The following is a 24,199-nucleotide window of genomic DNA, read 5'->3' as shown; positions in this document are numbered from 1 at the left end:
TGATGTATTTTAGTAAACTGCAACTCGTAAGATCTCCAGAATTCATAGTTACCTAAATTCATTCAGCACTTCAATTATAGATCTTAAAATAACCGGAATATGATACGGTATTGTGGACCGTGCTGTGCTGGTCATGCCTGATGTTATTGATGGTCCAAGGAAACACTGGGTCGGAAGTGAGGAAACCTCCCTTCTCACCTGAGCTACCAGGATGATTTGGTTGCTTAACCTGACATTCAGTTTCTTCATTTCTCCAATGAAAAAAGAATGGAATGGAGATACTCTCAGGTCTGCTATATTGTTAAGGAAGCACTAGCTACTGCAACAAAGAGACCCCCAAAATGTAATGATTCAAACAAAGTAGAAGTTTCTTTCTCATGTAGTAGTTGGAGTTCTAGGTATGCAGTCCTGCTCTAAGCTATCATTGAGGGAACCAGGCTCCTTCTATCTTTTCTTCAACGATGTTCTAGAGGCATTGTCGTTATCCACGTGTTTGAATATGAGTTGTTGCCAAGACCTGGTTTTGGTTGGGAAGAGAGTAGAGGAAGCAGTCTGCAGCCTGGGAGTGGTACATCACATCTGCTTCAATTCCACTTGAGAGAACTTGATCACACACATGGCCATACCTAACCATTCTCGAGGTTAGGGTATGTAATGCAGCTGATCAGGCTATAGTTTTATTAATATAGTGGAAGGAGAGCATAGATATTGGAAGGATAGTTAGCCATCTCTGCCACATCTATGCAGTTCTTGCTTCCTCTGATTATAATATTTACGAAGTGGCTCTGGCATTCCACTTAGTTGTTTTCTGTCTTGACTTGATTTTGAAATTACTGGCTAACATTAAAGTACTTTCTACTTATAGCTTAATTTAACAATGGCTCAGTGATCTAGTGATCTCTTTGTGAATGTAATGATTGAAAATTACTATTATATTGCTCTTTAGTGTTAAAAACTTTCCATTGTGATTTCCTCATGATCTTTCCATTTTTATGAATCATATATTTAGGAGGGCTCTAATTGTATTGTTCTGTTAATTTGGGAGTGCAGGCAGCAATTGGATTTTGAAGCTTTTGAAGCGAGAGCTGAGGCTAAGCTCTAGTTTTTAACAGGTGTCAGGTTTTAATACAGGGTGATGAAACAGAACCTACCTGTCAGATTCTAGAGAGGACGTGTAGAAATACTTAGGTACCGAGAAGTGGTAGGTGAGAAACTAAGCAGAAAGAAGAACAAGAAAGATGTAAATATAAACAACAGAACAAGGTGGGTGGTTGAAAAATATAGATGGTTTTATTTTTTTCTTTTCTAAGGGGCAGGGAAGCAACTAAGAGTACCCGGAATATACCCCTGGGGCACAGTCTTGATAAATTTATAAAATCAGCTCAGATTTATTGATTGTGCTCATCAGCTTTTCTGTATTATCAGCCATTAAAAAAAAGTAATAAAAAAGAAAAAATGTTAAAATATAGGTTTAAAATCCTTAGGCTGATAGTTCTATAGGTTAATTTGTGGGAGCAAGAAACTAAAGGCATAATTGATATAATAGTCGATAAAGTGTTAGAAAGAAAAAGAAGTCCTAGATTTTGAGTCCCATTAATGCGAATGAAGTATATATTTTTATTAGCCTGCTGGTGACACTGCTCAGGTAAACTAGCTTCAAGAATGTGCTCTCTGCTGCTCTGAACCCTTCGTGTATAGAAATTTGGTAGTTAGGAGTGCTCAAAGTCAAGTCTGTCACTGACGAGTAGACAACTCTACCCACTCCCAGCCAGCTACCCTGCGCGATTTCTCTGCTGGCTTCCCATGGTACTTGTGAATATAATTAGGCAGATTTTTCTCTTATTTTTCAGATTGTGCTCTTCATTTGAAGTTTGACGCTAAATACTTTCATGTGATATATGGTTGTATATTTTCATATCCTAGAGAAGCTCTTGAGAAAGTTTGAAAACCTGAAGTGCTTTATCTGTCTGCTGCTCCTTTATTACTTCTAGAGTGCAGTTGATATTTTTTTTTCTTGGAAGTGTTCTTGTGGGGCTGAAACACCTTGACAGATAAGTTAATTGTTTAAGTTAAACAAATTCTTTAATTCGCTTGGAACTTAAAGACCTCATCAAAAATTCTTTTTTTGATTTAGATTTAGACATCCAAAAAAGGCACAATGACAGGTTGAAGATAAATCTTTTAAAATCAAACACTCTTTTTTGTAACATGTGGTTTATGGAGCATATTGTGACTGGTTTCCTTTTATTGAAGAATGCCATGATAAGAAGTAATATATAAATTATGTTTCTTTAATGTATAAAATGCCCAAGGGAAGTTGAGATAAAATAAAGTAGGACACATGCTACACTGCCAATGCTAAAGCAAGCATATGTACTCTTTTTTGAAATTCCCTAAGAGAATATGATTTTTTGATACCTTGAAAGGCCAAATGATTGTGATTAACCTTGAAATACAAGTCTCTAGCAGATGAAAGACACTTAGAAGGTGGCAAAATCAAAGATGATATCAAATCATCTTCCAGCTTGGGTAGTGGTTTTGAGAATGCTTAATGACCATTTGTTAGGAAAGATAAAGTTATGGATTTAAAAACTGTATTCTTTCTCTAAAGTGTCACACCGAAATAAGGGCTTAGGTATTTTTGTAAGCTTAGGTATTTGTCTTCTATTCTTAGGTATTTTTGATAAAAACAGTGCATTGACCTACGTCCTGAAGACAGTCATCTTTCTGGATGGTTTGTATTCTTCAACTGCCATGATAAGCTATTAGCCTAACCCCAAAGCATTTTGGAATTCCCCCATTTTGGGCCTGGATCAGAGATTATAACCCCATGTAGTTAAATGAAAGCTTGTTCCAAAGTAAGGAATAATTTAAACAATTTCGTGACAAAAGTTTAATTCTTTCTCCCTTAGAAGTTTTGATTGATAAAATATTAATTTCTATTTCAAACATGTGGTCGAACTTTTAAAATTATGTTATTTAGGCTTGAACTTTTAGTTGTTTTTTTTTTTTTTTGGTTTCCGTAGTGTGAATTTATCAGTTTCAGAATTAGCTCTAATGGGAAAAACCAAGAGCTGTTGAGCATTTTAGTTTATTTATCAATCACAGCATTTGAGGGCTGAGGTGATTAACAATGAAGAGTGTGCCAAGGATTACTCTGCAGAACCCTGTGCTTTATTTACATTATTGTCTTTGGAGTGAATTACTTTCATGGTATTTGAGGGATAATTGGTTTGAACTCCTTTTCCAGATTAACAAATATTCTTTTGTTTTGTTTACAGACTCTGCATACATACATGTCAGAGAAGCAAAAATGTCAGATGACATCAGGAAAAGGTTTGAATTTCCAAATTCTCTTATACAATCACAGGTAATTATATTTATTTATTTATTTATTTATTTATTTATTTACTTACTTACTTATTTACTTATGCTTCATGATAACAAATGAACTTTTTGGTGGGTTGTTAATTGAACTTTATATTTTTAACAGAGTATTTTATATAGAGAGATAATTTTGTTAAACAACTTTTATGATTTAATTTGAAAATTTGACAGGAAAGTAAATATTTAAAATTGACCAATCTCAACTTCTATTTATATCATCCTTTTTTTTAGAAATAACAAAACCTTCATTAACTCTGGAATATGTATTTTTTGATCTATTATTAATTATTGGGTACAGAAACAAATGGTTATACATCTACAGAGAATGAGGGATTAATCTTTTAAAAGGAATACTCTACCTCTATACAACTATTAAGAATAGATTTTTATAATAATGACATTCAATAAGTAAAATATCCTGGATTAAAAAATTCGATCTATATAGTGACTCAGGCAGGAGATTGTGATAATTTTTTTTAGAGAGCTCTTCAGTTATTAGAGTTAAAACAAAGATGGTTTTCAGATTGGCCTTCAACTAACTAGAAGCATTCTGGTTAATCAAGGTACCATAACTGCTTACTGTCTTTTCTTGTGAGAGTAAAGCTAAGGGACCAACAGAAGCCTGCTTGAAGACTTAACAACATACACCGTCTTGGATACTTTCAACTTTAACTTCAGAGATGTCTGCTGTGGGAATTGACTTAGCTGGGTAGTGGGGAACCCTTCCATGAGGAGACGAACACTCCTTATGCAAGATTCCCTTCTACCTGACTGGGTTGGAGTCATATCCTGTGCAGCACAGGTTCTTACCATGAAGAGGAAGATGAAAGCTTGGAGGATACTGTCCACAATTTTTATTTTTCTATGCCTGTGGTCTCTATTTTAGCATAGATAATCAAGAAATGCCTATGCATGTTACTGTTAAATTAAATGAAAAGTGTATGTGTATTGTAGGATGTCTATTTAAACTGTTCTGTTATAGAAAACTAAAGGAGCAATATAAGCTAATATATCCTTGGATTTTGTATGTTAAAATCAATTTAGACTATATTCTCTGATTCGTTAGAAGGATACATTGAAAGGTAAATCAGAAAAATTGAATCTGGTGGGAAGTGAGGGGATGTTCATCATATTTTCTTTTAGTTCTTTTTCTAAATATGAATGATAGCTTTCTTGGTCCTTTTTGTGTTTTATATTGTTTTTATTAGGTTCTTGAAATTGTGCCTTCTCCTTTGTGAACACTTCTTATTCTTTTGTAACCACTGCTCTGTGTTAGCACCATATTTCATTGATTCGTACACATTTTTTCACATTTTAACATCTGTGAAATTGGAGTGCATTTAGTAATTGATGACGGCAGTCGTTATACAGTTGGTATTGCCTACACATTTGTGAACTTGGCCATGATTTTCTAAATGAATCTGAAAGAGCTTTTTCATTAATATAAAATCATAATTCTAAATTATAAGACACATTGTATAACATAGAGTAATTGGCAGCCTTTTTTTCTTTTTTGTGGTTTGTAAAATAATGATCCATCTTGTAGTTGATGGCCAGTTGCATTCAATGAAATATGTTATATTTTGTAAACAGGAACTAAAACTGTTCGCTCATCTTCAATTCTTGTTACTATCCCTTTAACTAGGAGTTGAGACAATTAATTCGCCTAAATTTAATATTCATGTAAATAAATACTTGTATTGCAAAACTGAGACCATCAAGCATTGAGACATTGTTTTCAATGTGTGAAATACAAAAATAAATGAAGGAGTGGGTGCTTTGTTTTTATCTAAGCTTTTCTGGAGACTTTGCAAGACTGATAGGTATTCACAGCTTTATCATACATTGGTCCCAACACAGGATCAATAGTTGTGGCAGTTGCAAAGTATTTCCCAACTCAGACATAGAATGGCTGTCATTGTTGCTAGCCTAGGTTCTAAGACAGTAGTGCTGGGTAGTGTTGAAGAGCTACGAGAATGAGGTTGAGGTGGTAGGAGGTAATAATATTTATGTGTTTATGTAATCAACACTCCTATAAGAGTCTGAGATTTAATTTTGATCTTTTGGACTAAAGCAGGAGATGGGAAAATTTTAGAGATTTATGAGATCGAAAGCTCATTAAAGAGCTAAAACCAATGAAAAATAATAAAAAAATTAAATCATAGAGCCTAGAGGAGGGAGAATGGTCATGGTCAGGAGATATCTATTGGTTCAGATCTGTATGGGCCATAGTTATAAAGATGGGGGTACATTTTCTCCATCTTCATTAAGGGCATGATGAAGCATGTTGGAATTCATTTGGATGAAAGATGATATTAAATGCTATGGAGTTTCTCATTTGTCTTATGGTTTCATGGATTAAACAATCTCATTATCTTCTAATACTGACAGCAATTCGAACTGAAAATCCTGTAATTTTCTTGATATCTATGAACTATAGTTTGCTTATTGGGATAAAAATAGGGATAAAAATGCTTACTTTGAGAATCATTTTGAAAATAAAAAATTATGTGTGTAGAGTGACTAATTCAGTGCTGTACGTAACATACAGTCAATGAGTTGGAATTTTATTGCCAATTGACTGCCATATTCATACTCATGTCAACTAGTATTGATATTAGTTACTTTTAAATGCACTATTGGAGAGAAATTTTAAGAGAAAGTTTTTTTTTTTTTTTTTTTTTTTTTTTTTTAGGCTGTGGGTCATCTTATTGCTGCAGTTCTAAAGGAAAGTGGTTTTTCAGGAAAGATCCATCAATCCACAAACCAGGTCTGTTTAGCTTTGTGCTTTAGTTCCATTTAGATATTGCTACCAGCTGGACCACATATACACTTCTTTTGTTTTCTCATAGTTCAGGTCACTGTAGAAATGATTTTGAACTGTGAGAAGTTCATTGCCTTTTTTTTTTTCCATTTGCTATATTTTTCTTCCCAATTCTTTTAAATTAAAAAATTTGTGACAACAGACTCTAAGAATAAGCTATGGAAGGGGTGAGGGGAGTATTCTTAATGATTATTAATGAAAAATAACATGGGCGGAAGAGAGTAGGCATACTTTAGAGAAGGTTCACAGGGTTACCTCAGAGGGAATATTTTTGTCTAATAGGGAAAGTGAACATAGTGGCTCTGTTTGGATATAGGAGATTTCTCATGCTTTTAATAGCCCATATGTGAGCTCTAAGTTGGAAAGGAGATGCATTGACAGTCGGAGCTGGAAGAAAAATGCATAGGGCAGGTAAATGCTAAGAGGTGAAACAATGCCAGCTTATTGAGATATATACCACTTGGGTTTTGGTTGACCAGTGCTGTCATGGTGGTACTCTAAGGTAAACTCTATGGAGAATATAGATGATGGGAAAAAAATTGTTTTTTTCGCAACAGAAACAAGTTGATTTCCTTTCTCTCATATTCTTTTTGATTAACTGCCCCAAGTTGCATTTCTTTATAGCTTCTGTTGTCATGTAGAAGGAAGTGTAGGAGCATACTTCACTAATTGGTATTTATCTAGTGTTTGTATACAGTTATATAAATTAGGTTTTATGAGAACCCTGATCTTAATCCTGCCTATAATCACATTATGTACTCTGACAAGATCTAGTAGTTTTACTTAAACTGCCAGAATTTATTGAATGTCAATCCCTGTAACTAAATGTTTCCTCTTGTATTAATAAATGAATGCTTACTTCTACGAGGACACAGTATTGCCTGAAGCAACAGTTTTTTATTCATTTATTTTGTTTTACTGGCTTAGTAATGGAGTAATGACATTTAGACCCTTTGATATTATCCATAGATGTGAATAAAATTCTCTTCTGAATTAAAGAATTAGAATATAAATATTACATTCCTGCAGTGACTGTTAACTAGATTGTTCTGTCATAATGGGATTCTAAGATTGAAAAAGCTCTCAGAGCCAGCATCAGTGAGAAAGTGGGCAAAATGTGATGTTGATTTTCATTCTTTTAGTTATTCTGTGGGTGATGGGGATCTTAATTTTTTCTCCAAATTATGTATTTCCCCAATAAATTATGTCAGAATGAAAGAAAAATAGCTTCATTATATGTTTTTCAAAAACAAACTGACAAAAAAACACAAACCATAAAACCACCCAAACCATGTGTAAATTTAAGTGGACTTAACTCATAATGCATTCAACTATTGGTTTATCTTTAATAGTGAATTTTTTGGGGGGAGTCGGGAGATCATGGATTCCTGAGAAAATTATAAAAGTTAAAACCTCTGCTTTTATAGGGATTTTCAAAATAAGGAACTTATAGTCACTTATATACTCTTCAGTGATTTTTTTGTGAAAGGCGACATTCATGATATGAGTTAGAAAAGTCATAGTCTCTTTCTTGGGCAAAACATGTTAGAAAAACTTTTGTTGGTAGCATAGAATGAGCAGCTTGCTGGTAGTCTGTCCTACTTCTCTCTTTTTCACTGTGTGCTCACATTAGACTTCAGTAAATTGGGTCAGGGACATTGCAGGGAATGGCGGGGGTGCATGTAGGTGATAGAGGTTGGTAGTAGGAGAGCAGGAACATTTTCTGAAAATGCTACTGCCATTTAGGGTTTGAAACATAGGTATGATTTAGAGTTCAATTTAAACTAACTGATCTGCTGATACTGTTGGTGTCTAGTTAAATGGCTTGGTTAGAGCATTGTGGTAGAGCCAAGTCTTAGTTTTGATCCCATGTTAGTTCTGTTGTGTTATTTGAACTCGGATCATACCTGTCTGCAACCAGCCTTATTTTGCAGCAAAGACACCAGATGAGAAAGAGTTGCTGTGTCGGAACACATCCTTTACTTGTCTTGGAAAAGGGACTTTATTTATTCTGTGTGACAACAGTATCATCTTTGTATAGGAAAGCTAGCCTACTGCGAATGAATTACACTTTGATGCATGGCTGGGGGTATGTATGCATTTGCTGCTCATCAGAAGTATCCTTTAACCACTAGTTTGATTTCAGACTCCTGCCTTGAACTTGCTGTGGGAGAAGTGTTGCAGTGATAATGTTGTGATTCGAACAGCCTGCTGTGAGGGTCTGGTGGCACTCGTGGCTCAGGATCATGCAGAGTTCAGCTATGTTCTCAATGGGATACTCAACCTGATTCCATCGACCAGGTACTGTTTCCTTCATGTTTGATCAATTAACAATTTAAACTTCAAGAAAAAAATTCACTAATTTGCCAGTAAGGGTCAACATTCACTCTACTTGCCAGTTGTTTTTCTTTCCTTCACAATGTCCTGAGGTTGATATTTCATATGTGGTGAGAATGTGCTAACTTAAACTCTTAAGTTTTGGTATTTGTGGTCATTTGCTGTACTTAAGTTTTGGGGCTCTACTTAAATTTGTCATTCTTTTTTATGAAGAAAATAGCTAAGTGGTTTAGAATTCACAATTGCAGTGCAAATTCCTGACTTATTTTAAGAAAGAAGGTCGCCTATAAGCAATACTGCTTCCACAGTGGTAAAGTTCATACACTATTGACAATACTTGTTTAGCCTTTGGCATTGGTACCTGTATTAGAAAATAATAGCACTAACCTCTTTAAAAGTATTTTGTGATTTAGACATGTCTTCCCCTGAGTATTCCAAGTAAATAATGTTTAGTGTTTTGAATTTGTTTGGTTTGACCATATTTCTTCCATTTACAGACCAAGGATAATGGTCCGTATGGGATAAACAGGGCATACAGCATTCTGAGGTGGTCAGCAGGACAATGTTTGAACCATCCTGTGGACAAGGGCCTCTCTTGTAAAATACTCCCTGAAAAAGAGATGCCACTCTTTGTTTCAAGAAATGGGCTTGATCTATACACCTTCAGTTTTGCCTTCTTTAAATCATTTGGACTTCTGTCCCCTTCACCCAACTCTTACCCAGCGTCCCCCAGCGTCTGGCCCTTTCTCAGTGGGGTTACTTGTTCTCCCAATATTTTTTACTCACCTTTAATGTGGTATCATCAGAACTGAATACTTATTCTTCTTTTCTTCAGTGGAGTACAGCTCTAACTATTAATCTGTAGAAGATGCCTTCCTGGCCTCTTAACTTTTCTTCATGAATCTTATTTCATTCCCTTAGATCACCTCTTTATATCTTTTTGGAACCTTGATTTTTTTCTTTACATTCTCCGCTCTATAGTTATAAGTCCAAACCTGTTAGCATGATATACATGCCCTTTCCAAGCTATCTCCAGCCTTTCATTCAACCCGCATTTCCTGCCATGAACCCTCCTCTCTAGCCATACACAACCATCCTCTATTCCTGAATGTTTGAGGCAGAGTGCTCTGCCTTTGCATGGAATGTTCCTTCCCCTTCTCTTTCTGACATCATCTTTTTCATCCTTCAAGACTCAGCTCAGATGTTACCTCTCCTGCCTAGACTCTTCCCTCTTCTCTGCTGAGCTATTATTTTTGTCTCTAGCACACTCTTTGACAGAAAATGACCATATATTTCTGAATAAGTAAGGATTTGGTCATGGCTAAAAACATTCATTTTCTGTCTTTTTCTTTGTGTGCATGCCCACACATGTGTGTATACACACACATACACACATGCTTTTAGAAGGATCCTATTTTCTACCCATTTAAAAAGTAGTTTTGAAGAGGCTTTTAGTTTTAATGTGTCTTTCTTTTTGTAACTTATTGGTTGACCTTAAGCAAACCACCTAGATTTCGCCTTACCCCTTTTTTCAAATGCAGGTAATGGTCTTTGTTTCTCCCAAATAGCTTTCAAATGCCTTCAAATTCACAAACATAAAATCTACTTGCATTGTGTAGTTGTACTATTTATATTTAAAAGCAAGAGTATCAGCAGCTAAGGGAGCCAGGGTAATGTCTCTGTCTACATAAGAGATCATTAGAGCAGGTTAGATTATACCTTTAATTCCAGAAGATCATGTTAGAAAATTATTCTGGTGTGGGATATTCTTCACATATCAGTATAAATTATCACTGTTATAAACTGAAAAGCATAAACTTTGCTGATGATGAGTCAGCATACCATCTGTATATGTTATAATTTGCCAGTAACCTTAGACTTTTTAAAATTAAAAAATGTAACTTTTGAACAGGCAAAACATTCACATGGTAAAAAATTCAAAAAGATATATGAGACAAAGGCTTTGTCTTACCCCCATTCTCACTTTTTCTCCTCCGAGGCAGAACTCTTACCAGATCTTATTATCTTTTTAAAGATGTTGTATGTACATGTAACTGAAAATTTAACTGTATATATTGTTCTTTAAAAAACAGAATTAGTAGCCTCCTATGCATAGTATTCTTTATTTTGCATTTTTAGTGAAAAATATATCTTAGAGATCATTCCTTCACATTTATAAAGTGCTTTCTAGTTTTTCCAGCTGCATAATATACTGTTATATAAATGTGCCATAATTTACCAATTCTCTATTGTTTTCAATATTTTTACAGTTACTGGCAGTGCTTCAATGAGTAATATAATCTTACACATATAGGTGACCATTAGTTTTCAAAGGTCTTTGGAAATATGGCCAAGATATAAAAAAAAGGCTTGAATTTTATAGTATGCAAATATAAGAATTTTAACAGTTGAAGAATTCTGGAAAGAAAAAAAGTTTCTTATCTGAGAATGTTCACGTTGTCCAAATCATTAGCTGCAGGAAGATGCTGACAGAGTAAACTCTGAAGCTAACCAATTTTTGAATCAGTTTGACCATGAAATGTGTAATGTAAGTGCTAAGTTTTCTGTATTGTTGCCAGTAGAGGTAATAACTATATGTGGAGAATGTTCTTCGTTTGGTTTATTTCAAGTAACAGAGTGGTTTGTAGTAATTACAAAGACTGCACATTGTTTATGTCTTTTAAAAAAGTAAAATGAGAATTAAATTTAAGAAATGAAACTAAATTTAATTAAAAACAGGAGACCTAAACAGGCTCTTCCTCCAAATGCTGCTTAGGGAATCTTCTGAGACAAAATTACCTTTATCTTTGGGATCTAAAAGCAGGCATGACTTTGACAGTTGGCTGTGCTTCTTGGCTGAGACATTTTGTATTTTCACTTTCCAGTATTTAAGTTTCTATTCATCTCTGGAAGTCTCTTTTTAAAATAGAGCTTTATCAGAATGTAGAGGCACCTTGGGAACAGAGTCACACGATGATTGCTCAGCTTTGATGCAGAAAATAATTCTAATACCTTTTCATTTTGCCTACCAGCTTAGCATCTTTCAGGAACTAAGAGGGAGAGAAACAAGGAGAGAGAAGGAGAGGGAGAGGGAGGAAGGGGGAGAGGAGGAGAGAGAAACAGAGGAGAGAGAGGAAGAAGAAGAACGGAGAAAGTGAAGAGGAGGATGAGGGGGAGAAGGAGAAAGGAAGGAGAGGAAGAAGGAAGAAGAAGAGGAGAAAGAGGGAGGGAAGAACTGAATGTTGAGGAGGAGAAATAGAGAGTCTCTTTCTGTAGAGACAGATATTTAGAGAATATAGCAGTTTCTAGACCTTTCTCACATTACAGTAAATATTGAAAGCTGCAAGGAAAAGATTGAAGGTTAGTTTTTCTTTGTCAGCCTATTTTGGTCGCATCTTTGAGTGTCCATTATGTATGTGACCTGGGGAAATGGCATGGGAGCTGATTAGGGACTTTAAATACTGGTTCTTCGGTGTAGCCCAGACTGGTAGTTTTTTGACATCCAAATTTTCCACCTATAAAACATGATAACTTTTTTGTGTGTGTGTATTTCAATGATGTAATATAGAGAATATGTTAATGAAAAATGCCTATAATTCTAATGATAGTCTTAAAAAATAGCTTCCTTCTTTAAGCAAACCTTTATATCATATTATTCCATTTTATTCCCCCATTAAACTCTTTGAAATTTCTATAAAATAAAAAATTAATATTTTTATAGTTTTAAAATTGTATTAATTTGAACTATAAGTGAGTTTCTAGTCTGCACTTCTAGAATATAATACATTTATGACCCAGAAAATGATATTCAATTTGGATTTTTTTAAAAAAAAAATCACAGACACCTCAAAATATGACAGAATACAGATGTTGTCTTACAGACAGATTATAGCTAAAGATATGCCTTAATATATCTTTTGGTCCTTTTAAAGCACTTAAAAAATAATAGCCATTTACTTTTCTGAAGTAAACATTTTGTAGCATAATAGAAGTGAATATCACAGAATTATATCTATTAAGCTTGTTATAACATTCTTAACCTACATGAGTTTGTATATTTTTAGAAACATATTCTCATAAATTTAAAATATTAGGTCTGAAAGTCAATGATTCTTCTTAATTTCTATAATTATTTCAGGCTTCTTTAATAATAATGACTTTCTTCAGTGAAATACAGAAATAATGATGTATGTTATATCAAATCAAGTAGTTTTCTTCATCATCATTTCAGAATAAAAATTTCTACCTTTTTTTTTCATCTAAAGTCAGAAAATTCAAATGAGATATGTACAACTTAGTTGCCTCATAATTTGCAATGGAAAGCAGGATTATCTCAATATATTTTTAAACAGGGCTGTAGCAGACATGAATTCCAGTCTAGAAACCTGCTGTATGTTCCACTATATTCAGTCTAGAATGTATAAAAATAAGCCTTTTTTTAGTGCGCATGCACACACACACAACGGTAATTGCAATGAACATAAAACCTGTCAAAGCTTCAATTTCCAATATTCCAATGAATATCAAAAGAGTCCAGTATTTCTGACTTTGACAAATTGCAGATGAGGTTTTATTCATTAAGTGGGGCTGCTAATGTTTATTTAAATGCAATTTACGGTTGCATTATTGATTAGCTACTGCAAAATTATCTTACAAGGAGCACGTGTGGCAAGAAGATTTCAGGTTGAGAGCGGATTTATCTAGGGAAGGCCTGTAGGCTTGATTTAGGCCCCAGGACATGAGAGTTTTAATTTATCTGGAAAGAAAGGCCTGGTGGAAGGTTTGCTTTGTTTGCATTTAGACAGCAGATGAAAGGGGTTTTGATGTTGAGCTGGGAGAAAATGGCTGCCACTCTTGTTATTCACGCAGAGAATTCAGCAAAAGAAAAAATCTATTACTGGGAGAGATAAAACAAGCCTTTTCTTACCCTCAAATCATTTTTGAAATCAAATATGTGGCTCTTGTTATCTTCCAAAGGAGAAATAAAAAATTTAAAATGTTGCCTGTTATCTAAAATCTTAAAAAATATTTCTACATTGTATTTATTACTAAACCTTTACTTCCTATTGTGGTTCTATATACTTTGGCGGGGTCATTGTGTCTGAAATGTCTTAAAATGGGAATGCAACTTAATAAAAGAAGCAGTACTAGACTTAAATATTTTAGTGAAAAATGAATAAACAAAGCTTTCATATGCTCTTTTTGAAAGGTAGTAAAACCAATATTTAGGCAGAAAGCCTCTTAGACATACTAATAATATTATTGATTCTGCAAGGTAGACACCTTTGTCCTAAGAAGTAAAGCTTTTTCATGCTGATTTATTTTAGCTTAATTACTATGAATATATTAACGGGTAAGACAAAGCCATAAGGATTGTACTAGTAATCTTAATGTAACTAATAGTAGCGTGTTTGTATGCATGCATATGAAAGGATCACAATTGGATCAAAAAGTTAGTTAAAATGAAGAAAATGAGTACTAAGAAAATTCTTGACGCTTGTAGAGGAAAACGTTCATCTTGTAGTTTGATTGTGTATATTAACAAAACAACATAAAAGTTTTATATTTCTTGCCCAGGCAACTGATGATTTTTCCCAATAAGTAGTGGGATTTTATTTATTCACCCCTCTATATATCCAAGGTGAAGAGTAAGTTTATAAAGATAATTGGAGGATTCATAATATTTTTTTATCACTTGAAGCTAAGAAATACATATGGTGTGAGTTGATGCCTAAAACTTTTAATGCCTCTATGCTGGGGTCAGTTATCAGTTTGGTATTTCTAAGAATCCCATGATAATTATTTTTAATATATGTCAACCAACCATAAGAATTTAGAAAATGTCTCAACAGATCATCAAAATATATGAGTTAAATTTCAATATGCAATGATGTGATATCTAAATCTGGACTCCGAAACGTTATTTAGAAGACATTTCAGTGGGCTTATTATTCTATGAAAATCAATTTTATAAGCAGCGTTCTGCATTAAAAAATGAAGCAGAAAAACTTTCTCTGTGTGATTTGGGGCCACAAATGAGAGTGACAGCAATAGGAATTATGTTTTTCTTTGGGGTTTATAGCACTGGTGACACAATACTGATGACTGAATATCAGTTCTGACCACCTGCAGGTTAATTACTTACCCCATATTTCGGGTCTTCCAGAATAAGATTCTGTTATGCATTTATTTACCAAAGTCTGAAGAATTTACTGTTGTTTTTTTTTGTTTGTTTGTTTGTTTGTTTGTTTTAACTTCGACTCATAGTAATGCACCACTCGTGGCTTCATAATAATTCTTAGTTTTGATTTCCTTTTTAGTTAATTTTCTCCTCTGTTCTTTTTCAAGGAGGCTCTTGCTGTTTATTTCTCTTCCTCTTCAGTTCTCGGCAAACAACATAATACTTGAGAATAACACTCAGAATAAGAACAATTAAAAAATAAAGCAAGCTGTATGTTATGTGGTCCACTTTCAGACACACTAGTCTGTGGCTCTACTGAAAGTGTTTAAAAATTGTGATTTGTCCTTCCAAGATAAAACTTGGTACAGATTTGGCCTGCTCAGTAAAACCATTGAGAGTCAGAGATCGAGCAAGTGAATTCTAAAAGAGAAATTTATTTAAGATGCTATTAATGAGATACGATATATTAAATTATACTAGTTTTATTTAAAAAGGAGAAATGTGGTGGCCACGACTATGCTGTTTGGATTGAAATTTTACTTTTTAAATTTCTCTGAAATTTTACATTACTAAGGTGCTCTAAGTTAAAAAAAAAAAAAAAAAGGAAAGGAAAGGATGCTCCAAAACAAGAATTAAGGGAGAAAAATTGGCAGCTCTATGAAGCATTAATTAATGTGCTCATAGCCTAATATAAATAAAAGATGACAAATAAAGACCAGAAAGTAAACCTACTAGAAATAAAATCTATTCGTTCTCATTCATTTAACACATATTTACCACTGGACACCTACCAAGTGTCAAGACTATTCTTCACACAGGTCTCTACAATAATAAAGCTTCTATTCTAGGTGAGCAAATAGATGATGAGTAGATTTCAGTTACTGGGCTGTGAATAGATGATTTTTATAAATCCTCAACAATGCTGAAACATCTATGATTATTTTCTCCTTTGTTTTCTCTTACGTTTATTTTTACAAAAGCTTAGCCATATTTGCCATTTTCCCCATTCATTTGTACTTGAATCTCATGTCTTTTTGACTGATTGGTGACATTCATTTTCTTAGTATTTGAAGAACCATTCTCTACTACTATTATTATTATTGTTAATTATTATCTCATAACCCAAGATTTAAGATGGACACTGGAAATGATTAAACAAATTCACATTAACTACAGCCAGAAGTCTTTAAAAATAGGCTTCTGAATCCAAAGTTTATAGTGAGAAAGTTACTTTTTCCACAAAAAGTAATAGGATGTTGAATAGAAAGAAATGTTTACATTTCTAAGTCAAATAGAATTTTACAGACCACATGATTTCAAAAATTGAAAAATTGGTGAGACAGAGCCTGTGTTCTGTCTTAACTTTATTGTACATTCCTTAACTTAACGGCTCACATTTTCATCCTTGAATATGAAGAAATTTCAACATAATATGTACTGTATAATACAAGCTCTGCAATTTACAACACTCATTTGTGTTTGTAGTTACTCACTCACGTCTAGTTTCTCAGTGTTTTTGGAGAAGTACCCACAGAGATGAAAATATTTGGATTTCATGGAATAACATTGTGAGTGATTTATTTCTTCTATTATTTTCTATTATTTCTATATTTCTATTTATTTTGCTAATATGGTCACCACGTAGTTTGTATTATACAGAAAGTTGAAAATAAATTTTCTTATGATTCTCCATTGAAGTGTCTCTTTTTGGTTTCCACAATTAGGTCTTTCCTATTTTTACAGAGTACAAATGGAGGCCTACATATCATATAATTACATATTTGAAATTTATAAATCAGGTGAACAAATGCATATAAAATTTCTATTCTACTTTCTGGGCAAATATACCTTCATAGGAACCTGGAAGGCCAGGTTTAAACATACTGCATCATGGAGAGACTGATAGTCCCTATAGCCTGACCCCTTTATGTTCTCATTGCACCTTTGGTCCCATAGACTTGTCACCCTGTGGAGGGGGGCCAGAGTGGGGCCTTCTAAGGCCTTGTCCAGATAGAAGGATAGAACTTTGTAGCATCGTTTTCAGACATCTAATTTTCCAACTGTTGAATGACATTATTTTTCAATTTTTAGTTATTTGGTATAATTGTGTTGTGATGAACATTCTTGAACATGTGAATTGATGCTCATGTGTTTATATCTAAGGGTTTATACCTAAGAATAAAATTGCTGAATCTTAAGGTTTGAACACTTTGACTTTACCTTATAGTGCAAAATTATTTTCCAAAGTAGTTGTACCAATTTGCACTCTTACTAGCAATGCTTCCATTATGCAGTAACCTCACAAATACTTGTCAGGCTTTTATTTTGCCAATCTGGTGGGTATGAGATAAGATCCTGTAACTTTTTTTTTTTAATTACTAATGAGATTAAACACCTTTCATATTGACTTTTACTGGCATTTTTCCTGTTCTGTGCAGTTCCTGCTCATGTCTTTTGCTCATTTTTTATTAGATTGTTTGAGTTTTTCTATTGATTTATAGGAGATTTTTCAGGGTCAGCATATGCATATGCACATACATGATTGGTTGCACAAGATAGCACGTTCGTGTTGGATCCATTTTATTATATGCTAAGTGTGCAGACAGGGCCTAGTCCTGTAGCAGTAGTGGAAGGTTTATTCCTCCCAAATCTCACGTGTGTTGCGCAACTACAAATCACCATGTCCACACTTAGGAAAGCAAATGCTGAGCCATCTACCGAACCCTGGACTTTCCCTAAAATCACTTCTCTCTCCCGTCTCCAATCTTGGAGCCTCAACTCTTATCTCTGTCTAGAATAGTGGCCTCATCTAATAGGTGGAAAGTGTGCATGTTGCTGGTGTATGTGCGCAGGATCTGGAGGAAGGTAAGGGTGTGTTTGTGTACAGGTAAATAGGCAGGAGTGTGGGGATGTGGGGTGCGAAGCCAGGGATGATGCCTACTGAAGTTGTTCGGGTTGTACAGAGCTATACTCACAAGCGATTTGAGTAACGATGCCTTTACTAGTTTGTCCTAAGGTACCGTATGGACCACTAGTGGCTAACCGAGATTGCTTATGTATTTTTACCTCATGGTGTGCTTATATTTTGACTTTTTTATGTTGTCTTAAAAACATAAGTTCTCAGTTTTAATGTATATCATTTCATTTATGGTTTGGATTTTTTTCTCATTTTAGAATTTCTTTACTGTGAGGTCATAAAGTTATTTTCTTAAATTGTTTTCTATAAGTTTTATTGCCTTGTTTATTACATTTAAATCTTTAATGTGCCTAGAATTGATTTTTGTGTAAGATATGCATTAAAGTTCCATTTTAATAAAGACATCGACAAAAATATTGACATACCATTGAATTTATAAACCAGTTTAGAGATAATTCTTAGATTATACTATTCCAAAACCTGAATGTGATATATATATTTCTTTAATTATGTAAGTCTTCTTTAATGCTTGTCAAAAATATTTTTAAAAATTCTCTAAGAGTTTATTGCACAAATTTTAAGACATCTTTTTTAATACTTCATAATTTCGATACTACTGTAACAAATGAATTTTTAAAAATTATACTCTAACAATATGATTCTGAAATATACAAATGCAATAGACTTTTGTATATTGACTTATTTTTTTAACCTAGAAAGGCTGAATTCTCCCCACTGATTCTAAATTGTTTTCTAGTGAATCATCTAATCTGTATATAACAAAAAAGAGTCTTGGTTCTTTTTAATTCTTGTGCATTTCATTTATTTTCTTGCCTTACTGCACTGTTTAGGATCGCCAGTGTGTCACTGAATTGAAGTGGTAGAAATGGACATCTTTTACCTGTTCTTCACCTTCACCATTCAGGTTTTCCCATTAAGTATAATATTTGATGCAAGTTTTGTACATATAACGTTTATCAAGCTAAGGTAGTTTTTTTTTTGAAAGTATTTTGTCATGAAATGGATGTTAAATTTTATCAAAAGCTTTTTCTGCATCTGTTGAGGTAAGCATATACTTTACCTCCATTATTCCATTAATATGATGCATTATATCAATTGACATTTCTAATCCTAAATTACTTTTATTGCTGAGATAAACCCAGCATTGTAATGATGCCTTTTTTATATCTCTATTTTGTGCTTGCTTTTCACTTTATTATGTTTGCTTTTCATTATTTCCGACCTTTTTTATTCTTTGGTTTCATTTTTTTTTAGTATAACCTAAATGAGTTGTTTTGCTCATTATTTTTCAGTTTTTTAAAGAAATATTTTAAGTTATAAATATGCCTTGATGTACTACTTCAGCACTATTCCATAGATTTTAATAAGATTTTCATTATTATTTAATTTCTAAATTAAAAAATTATTTGATCGATTCATTAATTAGAAGTGTGTTCTTTAATTTCCAAGCTCTTCTATAAAAAAACTTTTATAGTTATCTTCGGATATAGATTTCTAATTTTTTTTGCTCTGTAGTGGGAGAATATGGGTTGTATACTAATTTCTTGAAATATTTTAAGATTTGTTTTATGATCCAGTTGTGACTAGCTATCATAAATGTGACATATGTGATTAAGCTGTACATTCTCTAGTTTTAGAATACATGTTCTCTATATGGCCATTAGATAAAGCATGTTCATTATTTCATTCAGAACTTTTATATCATTCTTGACATTTTCTCCCTTTGATTAATTAGCTCCTTAAAAAATTGTAGTAAAACCTTTTAGTATGATGGTGAGTTTGTGCACTTATTGAAATTATCATTTTTACTTTATTAATTTAATGTTATTTTAGTAGGTAATATAAGTTCAGAATTATTGTGTCTTCTCATGATATAAAACTTTTATCATTATTCACAGATCTTTTCTATCTCTGGTAATACTTTATCCTTTTTGCCTTAATTCATTGTTACTAAAATAGCCTTTCTTGCTTTTGATAAGTAATTATTTTATCAACAATTTACTTTCAATTTACTTTCTGTATTTCCATGTTTTAGATACATGTCTTGAAAGTAAGGGGTGGCTGGATTTTTATAAACTTGGTATTATCTCTGTCCTTTAACCAAAATATTTATTTTTCCTGGGTTAATATTTATTTGTTTTTTTTTCCCTACCTTTTTTTGGCATTCAATTTAACCTTTTTCTATGTTCTTTTTCCTCTTATTTTGCCTTCTTTTAAATTTATTACTCTTCTCTCATCCCAAATTTTTCCTCTGTTATTAATTCTAAATTATGCATTCTATTGATATATTTTAATGATTCCTCTAGAAATTTTATATTTTTTAAAAAGTCAAATCATAAAATATGCCTCTTTTATTATATCACTTTTCTGACTTACAAAGGAATGCTATATGTCATAATTCTATAATTTTTAATTCCATTATTTTATTTTCTACAGTTAAGTTGCTTTAAATATATCTGCAAATTTACTACTTTTTTTGCTTTTTATTTCTTTTTGCATCTCACATCACCATCTGGGTCCCTTTTCATCAGTAGATGGAAAGTATTTCTTTAATAATTTCTATTAGCAAAAGTTTGTTCATTAAAAACTCTTTCAGGGATAACTTTTTTTTTCAAGGCATATTTATAACTTTTTGTTTAAAAATGCTTATTTTGCCTCAATTTTTGAAAAATATCTTTTCTGGGCACATAATTCTAGGTTTACAGAAATTTTGTCATAGCACATTGAAGTCGTCATTCATATTAGTTTTCTACTGCTGTCTGACAAATTACCATAAACAAAGCAGCTTAGACAACAACCATTTATTAGTTCTAGTTCTGTAAGTCAGAACCTTGATATGGGTGGCTGATTCCTTCAATCATGATATATAAAGGCTGAAATCAAGATGTTGATTTGTCTGACTTTTATTCTGGATTCTCTGGGGGAAATTCTGTTTCAAAACTTATTCTTATTGTTGGTAGAATTTGATTCCTCATGGTTGTAGAATTGAGGGCCCCTTTCTCTCTGTTTTTTTGCAGGCTGTTGGAAGCTGTTCAGTGCTTAGACTTAGACTCTGTTGTAGTCTTTGCCATGTGTTCTCATCCACCTTTAAACCAGAGGCAGCACATGGAATCTCGTGCTTCACATCTCTGATTTCTCCTCTTTGACCTCTAGACCAGATTTAAAAGGTCTGTATCATTAGGTGAGACAGACCTAGATAACTTCCTCATCTTAAGGTCAAAGACATAGAATTTTAATTATATTTGTAGAAATATAATTCACATTTTACATAAGTGTTTGGTGATGAAGTGGGAAGAGGTATATGTCCACCAGGGACAGGGAATGTTAGAACTCTGGCTACTGCATTATTACACAGACTTCTAGTTTCCATTTTTATTGTGAAGAAGTCAATTTTCAGTCCAATTCTTGTTCCTTTGAAGGCGATCTATCTTTGTTATAAGACTATTGTTCAGATCTTATTTTTGCTTTGGCATTCTCTTTGTCTAGATATGAGTTTCTTATCATATGTGCAGTTTGGAATTTGTTGTTTCCTGAGTCTGTAACTAGGTGCTTTTCCAAGCTTTGGAAAATGCTCTGCCATTATCTGACCAAATATTACCTCTCTCTCGTTCCTTTTCTTATCTCCTTCTGGGTCTCTAAGGGAATGTGTTTAAGGCCTATTCTTTTTATCTTTCCTGTCTCTTAACCTCTTTTATGTTCTCTATCTATTCAATTGTCTGAATGTATTCTAGGTAATATTTTCTATTCTATATTACAATAAATATTTTCGTCTTTGCCCATGTCTGATCCATTATTGTATCTCTCCATTGAGTTTCTAATTTCAATGAATAAACTTTTAATTTCTAGTTCTTGTTGTTTCTTTTTGTGTCAGATAATTCCAAATCTAAGGTATTTATACTTATAACTACCCCCTACGCCAGCACTTCCTGTTGGCCCTCTCTTTTAATATTTTTTCTTTCTGTATTTGTAATTATTATGATTTTAAAACCAAATGCTCATATTCCCTGAGACTGTGAGTATTCTTTGAAACCTGAATTAAAAGCTAGCCTTCAGGGAAAGTTTACTTTTTCTTTTACTAGACATTTATGAGTACTATCAACTTAGCATTACTTTAAACTTAATTCTTGACTTAATGGTTGTTTTGTTTTAACTCCCTGGTTAATGAAAATTATGGTTATAGGACCAAGATGGCTGGCTAGTGATTGAAATTCTTGGGGGAAACATTTTTTTTCCTATACATAGACCCGAGTTTCAAATGGTAAGACACCGTTTCCTAGTGGGTGACAGGTAAGGAATATCTCTAGGTTACTTTTATCTTGAGGTTGTAACTTTTGGAGACCAAGTTTATAAAGGGGATGGGAGTACTTCTATTAGATTCTGGTTCTTGAGCAGATCCCGTGTTTTGTTCCTTATAACATGTATCCTGAAAAATCTGAAAAACAAAGTTCAAATTCACTAGATTTGGTGAAACTGTCTTTATTCTCTGGAATCATGCTTTCATTTAATTGTTTACTTGTTATGACTATACCTTATTTTCTTGCTGGTTCATAAATGCATGTAACAAGTTTTTAAAATGTTTTATTTAGATTTTTGTTTTTGTTTCCAGTGGAAGGGTTAAACAAAGTATTTAATTTGTCATACTGCCAGAAATAGAAGTTCTTCAAAATGTATGTGGGGTGTGTGTGTGTGTGTGTGTGTGTGTGTGTGTGTGTGTTTACTGGTTAAAAACTGAAAGAATAAAAAAGTTAATGAGTTTTTACTATGTTCTAAGCACTAAGGATACAATGATTCTTAAGTAAAATAGGTATAATGATTCTTAAGTAAAATAAATATGATTCTTATCTTTACAGATTCACTAATTAAAAGCCATTCCAGTGAGAAAAACAGACCAACTAAATAACCAACAAATAACTATCAATTCTCTTCCCCTACTTCCACTGGTTATTCTGATAAAGCTTGTATATTTCTCTTTGTGTTTCTTATTTTCCCTTTTTTATATTCTATCATATGTATAGTTCTATATATTTTCAGAACTTGGGGCAAATAATATCTTATTTTTTACCTACCATGTATGATCTGCCTTACTCCCTTCCCTAAAACAGGATAAAATGAACTTCAAGGGGACTTCGCTTTTATCGGAAATGTAAAAGAAGTCCAGAATACAGTAGGCCTTTTGGCAGTGAGAGGCTGAGTCAAAGCAACGGGGGCCCTTTTCATCTGAAGAGCTGTGTTCATGAGCTGATACAGGGCTGATATTCAGAAAGTATGAACTGTAGCCTGGTACTGTCTTTCAAAGCTAGTGTCCTGATGTTGGAGTGTCTGTTCTGATAGGATAAATGCTTGCGCTGTTCTAGCTGTTGAGTATTTTGAAAATCACCCCTGACTGATTATGTGAATCTGACATCCCTTTTGGTGCCACCCCGTACCACACTAACTACCTCTAGAGCCCCAAATCAAGAGAGAACACACTCTACTCTTCCCTGGCCAAGTGTGAAGCCTATAGCATATGTCAATATGTGAGTTGATCATAGCATCTTCCCTCCCCCTTTCACAAAGAGCAGGATCTATCTATAGAACTGAAACAGATTATGCGCAACATCTATCAGCTTGCTGCAGGAAAAAGGACAGAAAGCCTTATGAGTGTGCCCTTCTGTAAAGCCAGCTTACCTCCAGCCTTCCACACCTGACTTAGACTTAGTGTCAATCTGGTCCTCTCTGTTTTAATTCACCTCTTGAGAATGACCCCAATTTTCCTGGGCCATACATCTGCAGGGCCTTTCTGATTCACTGCTCTCTTATTCTGGGTCTTCATGGTGACAGTCCCTTAGCTGTTGCTCTCCTCATCTCACAGAGTCAAAAAGAATGCTGTACATGTCCTCTTGTTTGGACCTCCTGGACTCTGCTATTTGAAACAGCTGTTTGCTTTTATTTAGGCCACTTTTTCACTCTGCTCCAGATTTAATTGCTATATTTATTTCTCTGTTTGTTCATGTGCCATGGATTGAAGTGACAAGGTCTAAGTTAAGAGTATGTCTCGTTTAAAATTCAAGTGGACAGAACATTCTTATGGAAAAGTTTATCTTTTAGCTTTTAGTTCACTGTCCTATGCACTGCATCGGTGAGATAATACTTCATTTATTTAAACTTATCAAAGCTTCTAATTCTTTGATGAGCATGAGGAGCAAAAAGGCGCAGTTTAAAAAAAAATCCTTTGTAGACAAAGTCAAGCCCGCAGGCTGTAGATTTAATATTGGTTGAGGTTTTTAAATTATTAACAAGTACATTTACATTCCTCATATTATTCAGAAATCAAATTCAGACATCGAAGACAACAATTTTTTCACAATTATATATTTAATAAATGTTTCTCATAGTTGGATATAGACTTGCATTGCTATGATTTTTAAAAATCCTTGTTTAGTTTAAAACTGCTTTATCTTCTTTTTCTTTTGCAGTATGAAGACCCAATTTGTGGAAAAATAAACAATTCAGAGAGATGTAAAGAATAGTGTATGAAAAACATTTAGAATAC

The 24,199-nt window shown here is 33.4% G+C and overlaps 1 protein-coding gene across 3 annotated transcripts in view; it reads left to right on the top strand.

The window, feature by feature from the left end:
- Positions 1-24,199, top strand: part of FOCAD (focadhesin) — a 262,544-nt gene that overhangs the window by 18,771 nt on the left and 219,574 nt on the right. The window contains exons 1-4 of one of the 3 annotated variants that reach the window (XM_039868772.1): positions 2,699-2,734; positions 3,282-3,370; positions 6,083-6,157; positions 8,358-8,512. In XM_039868772.1, the coding sequence (XP_039724706.1) occupies positions 3,314-3,370; positions 6,083-6,157; positions 8,358-8,512 (287 nt within the window). In that variant the 5' untranslated portion in view covers positions 2,699-2,734; positions 3,282-3,313. Of the gene's footprint in view, positions 1-2,698; positions 2,735-3,281; positions 3,371-6,082; positions 6,158-8,357; positions 8,513-24,199 lie in introns of those variants that run through there. The other 2 variants (XM_039868837.1, XM_039868697.1) reach the window with 2 other exon arrangements.

This window comes from Pteropus medius, unplaced genomic scaffold, assembly GCF_902729225.1.
Source record: "Pteropus medius unplaced genomic scaffold, Ma_sr-lr_union100, whole genome shotgun sequence".
Classification (NCBI taxonomy): Eukaryota; Metazoa; Chordata; class Mammalia; order Chiroptera; family Pteropodidae; genus Pteropus; species Pteropus medius.
This window is presented reverse-complemented; position numbering and strand designations above follow the sequence as displayed.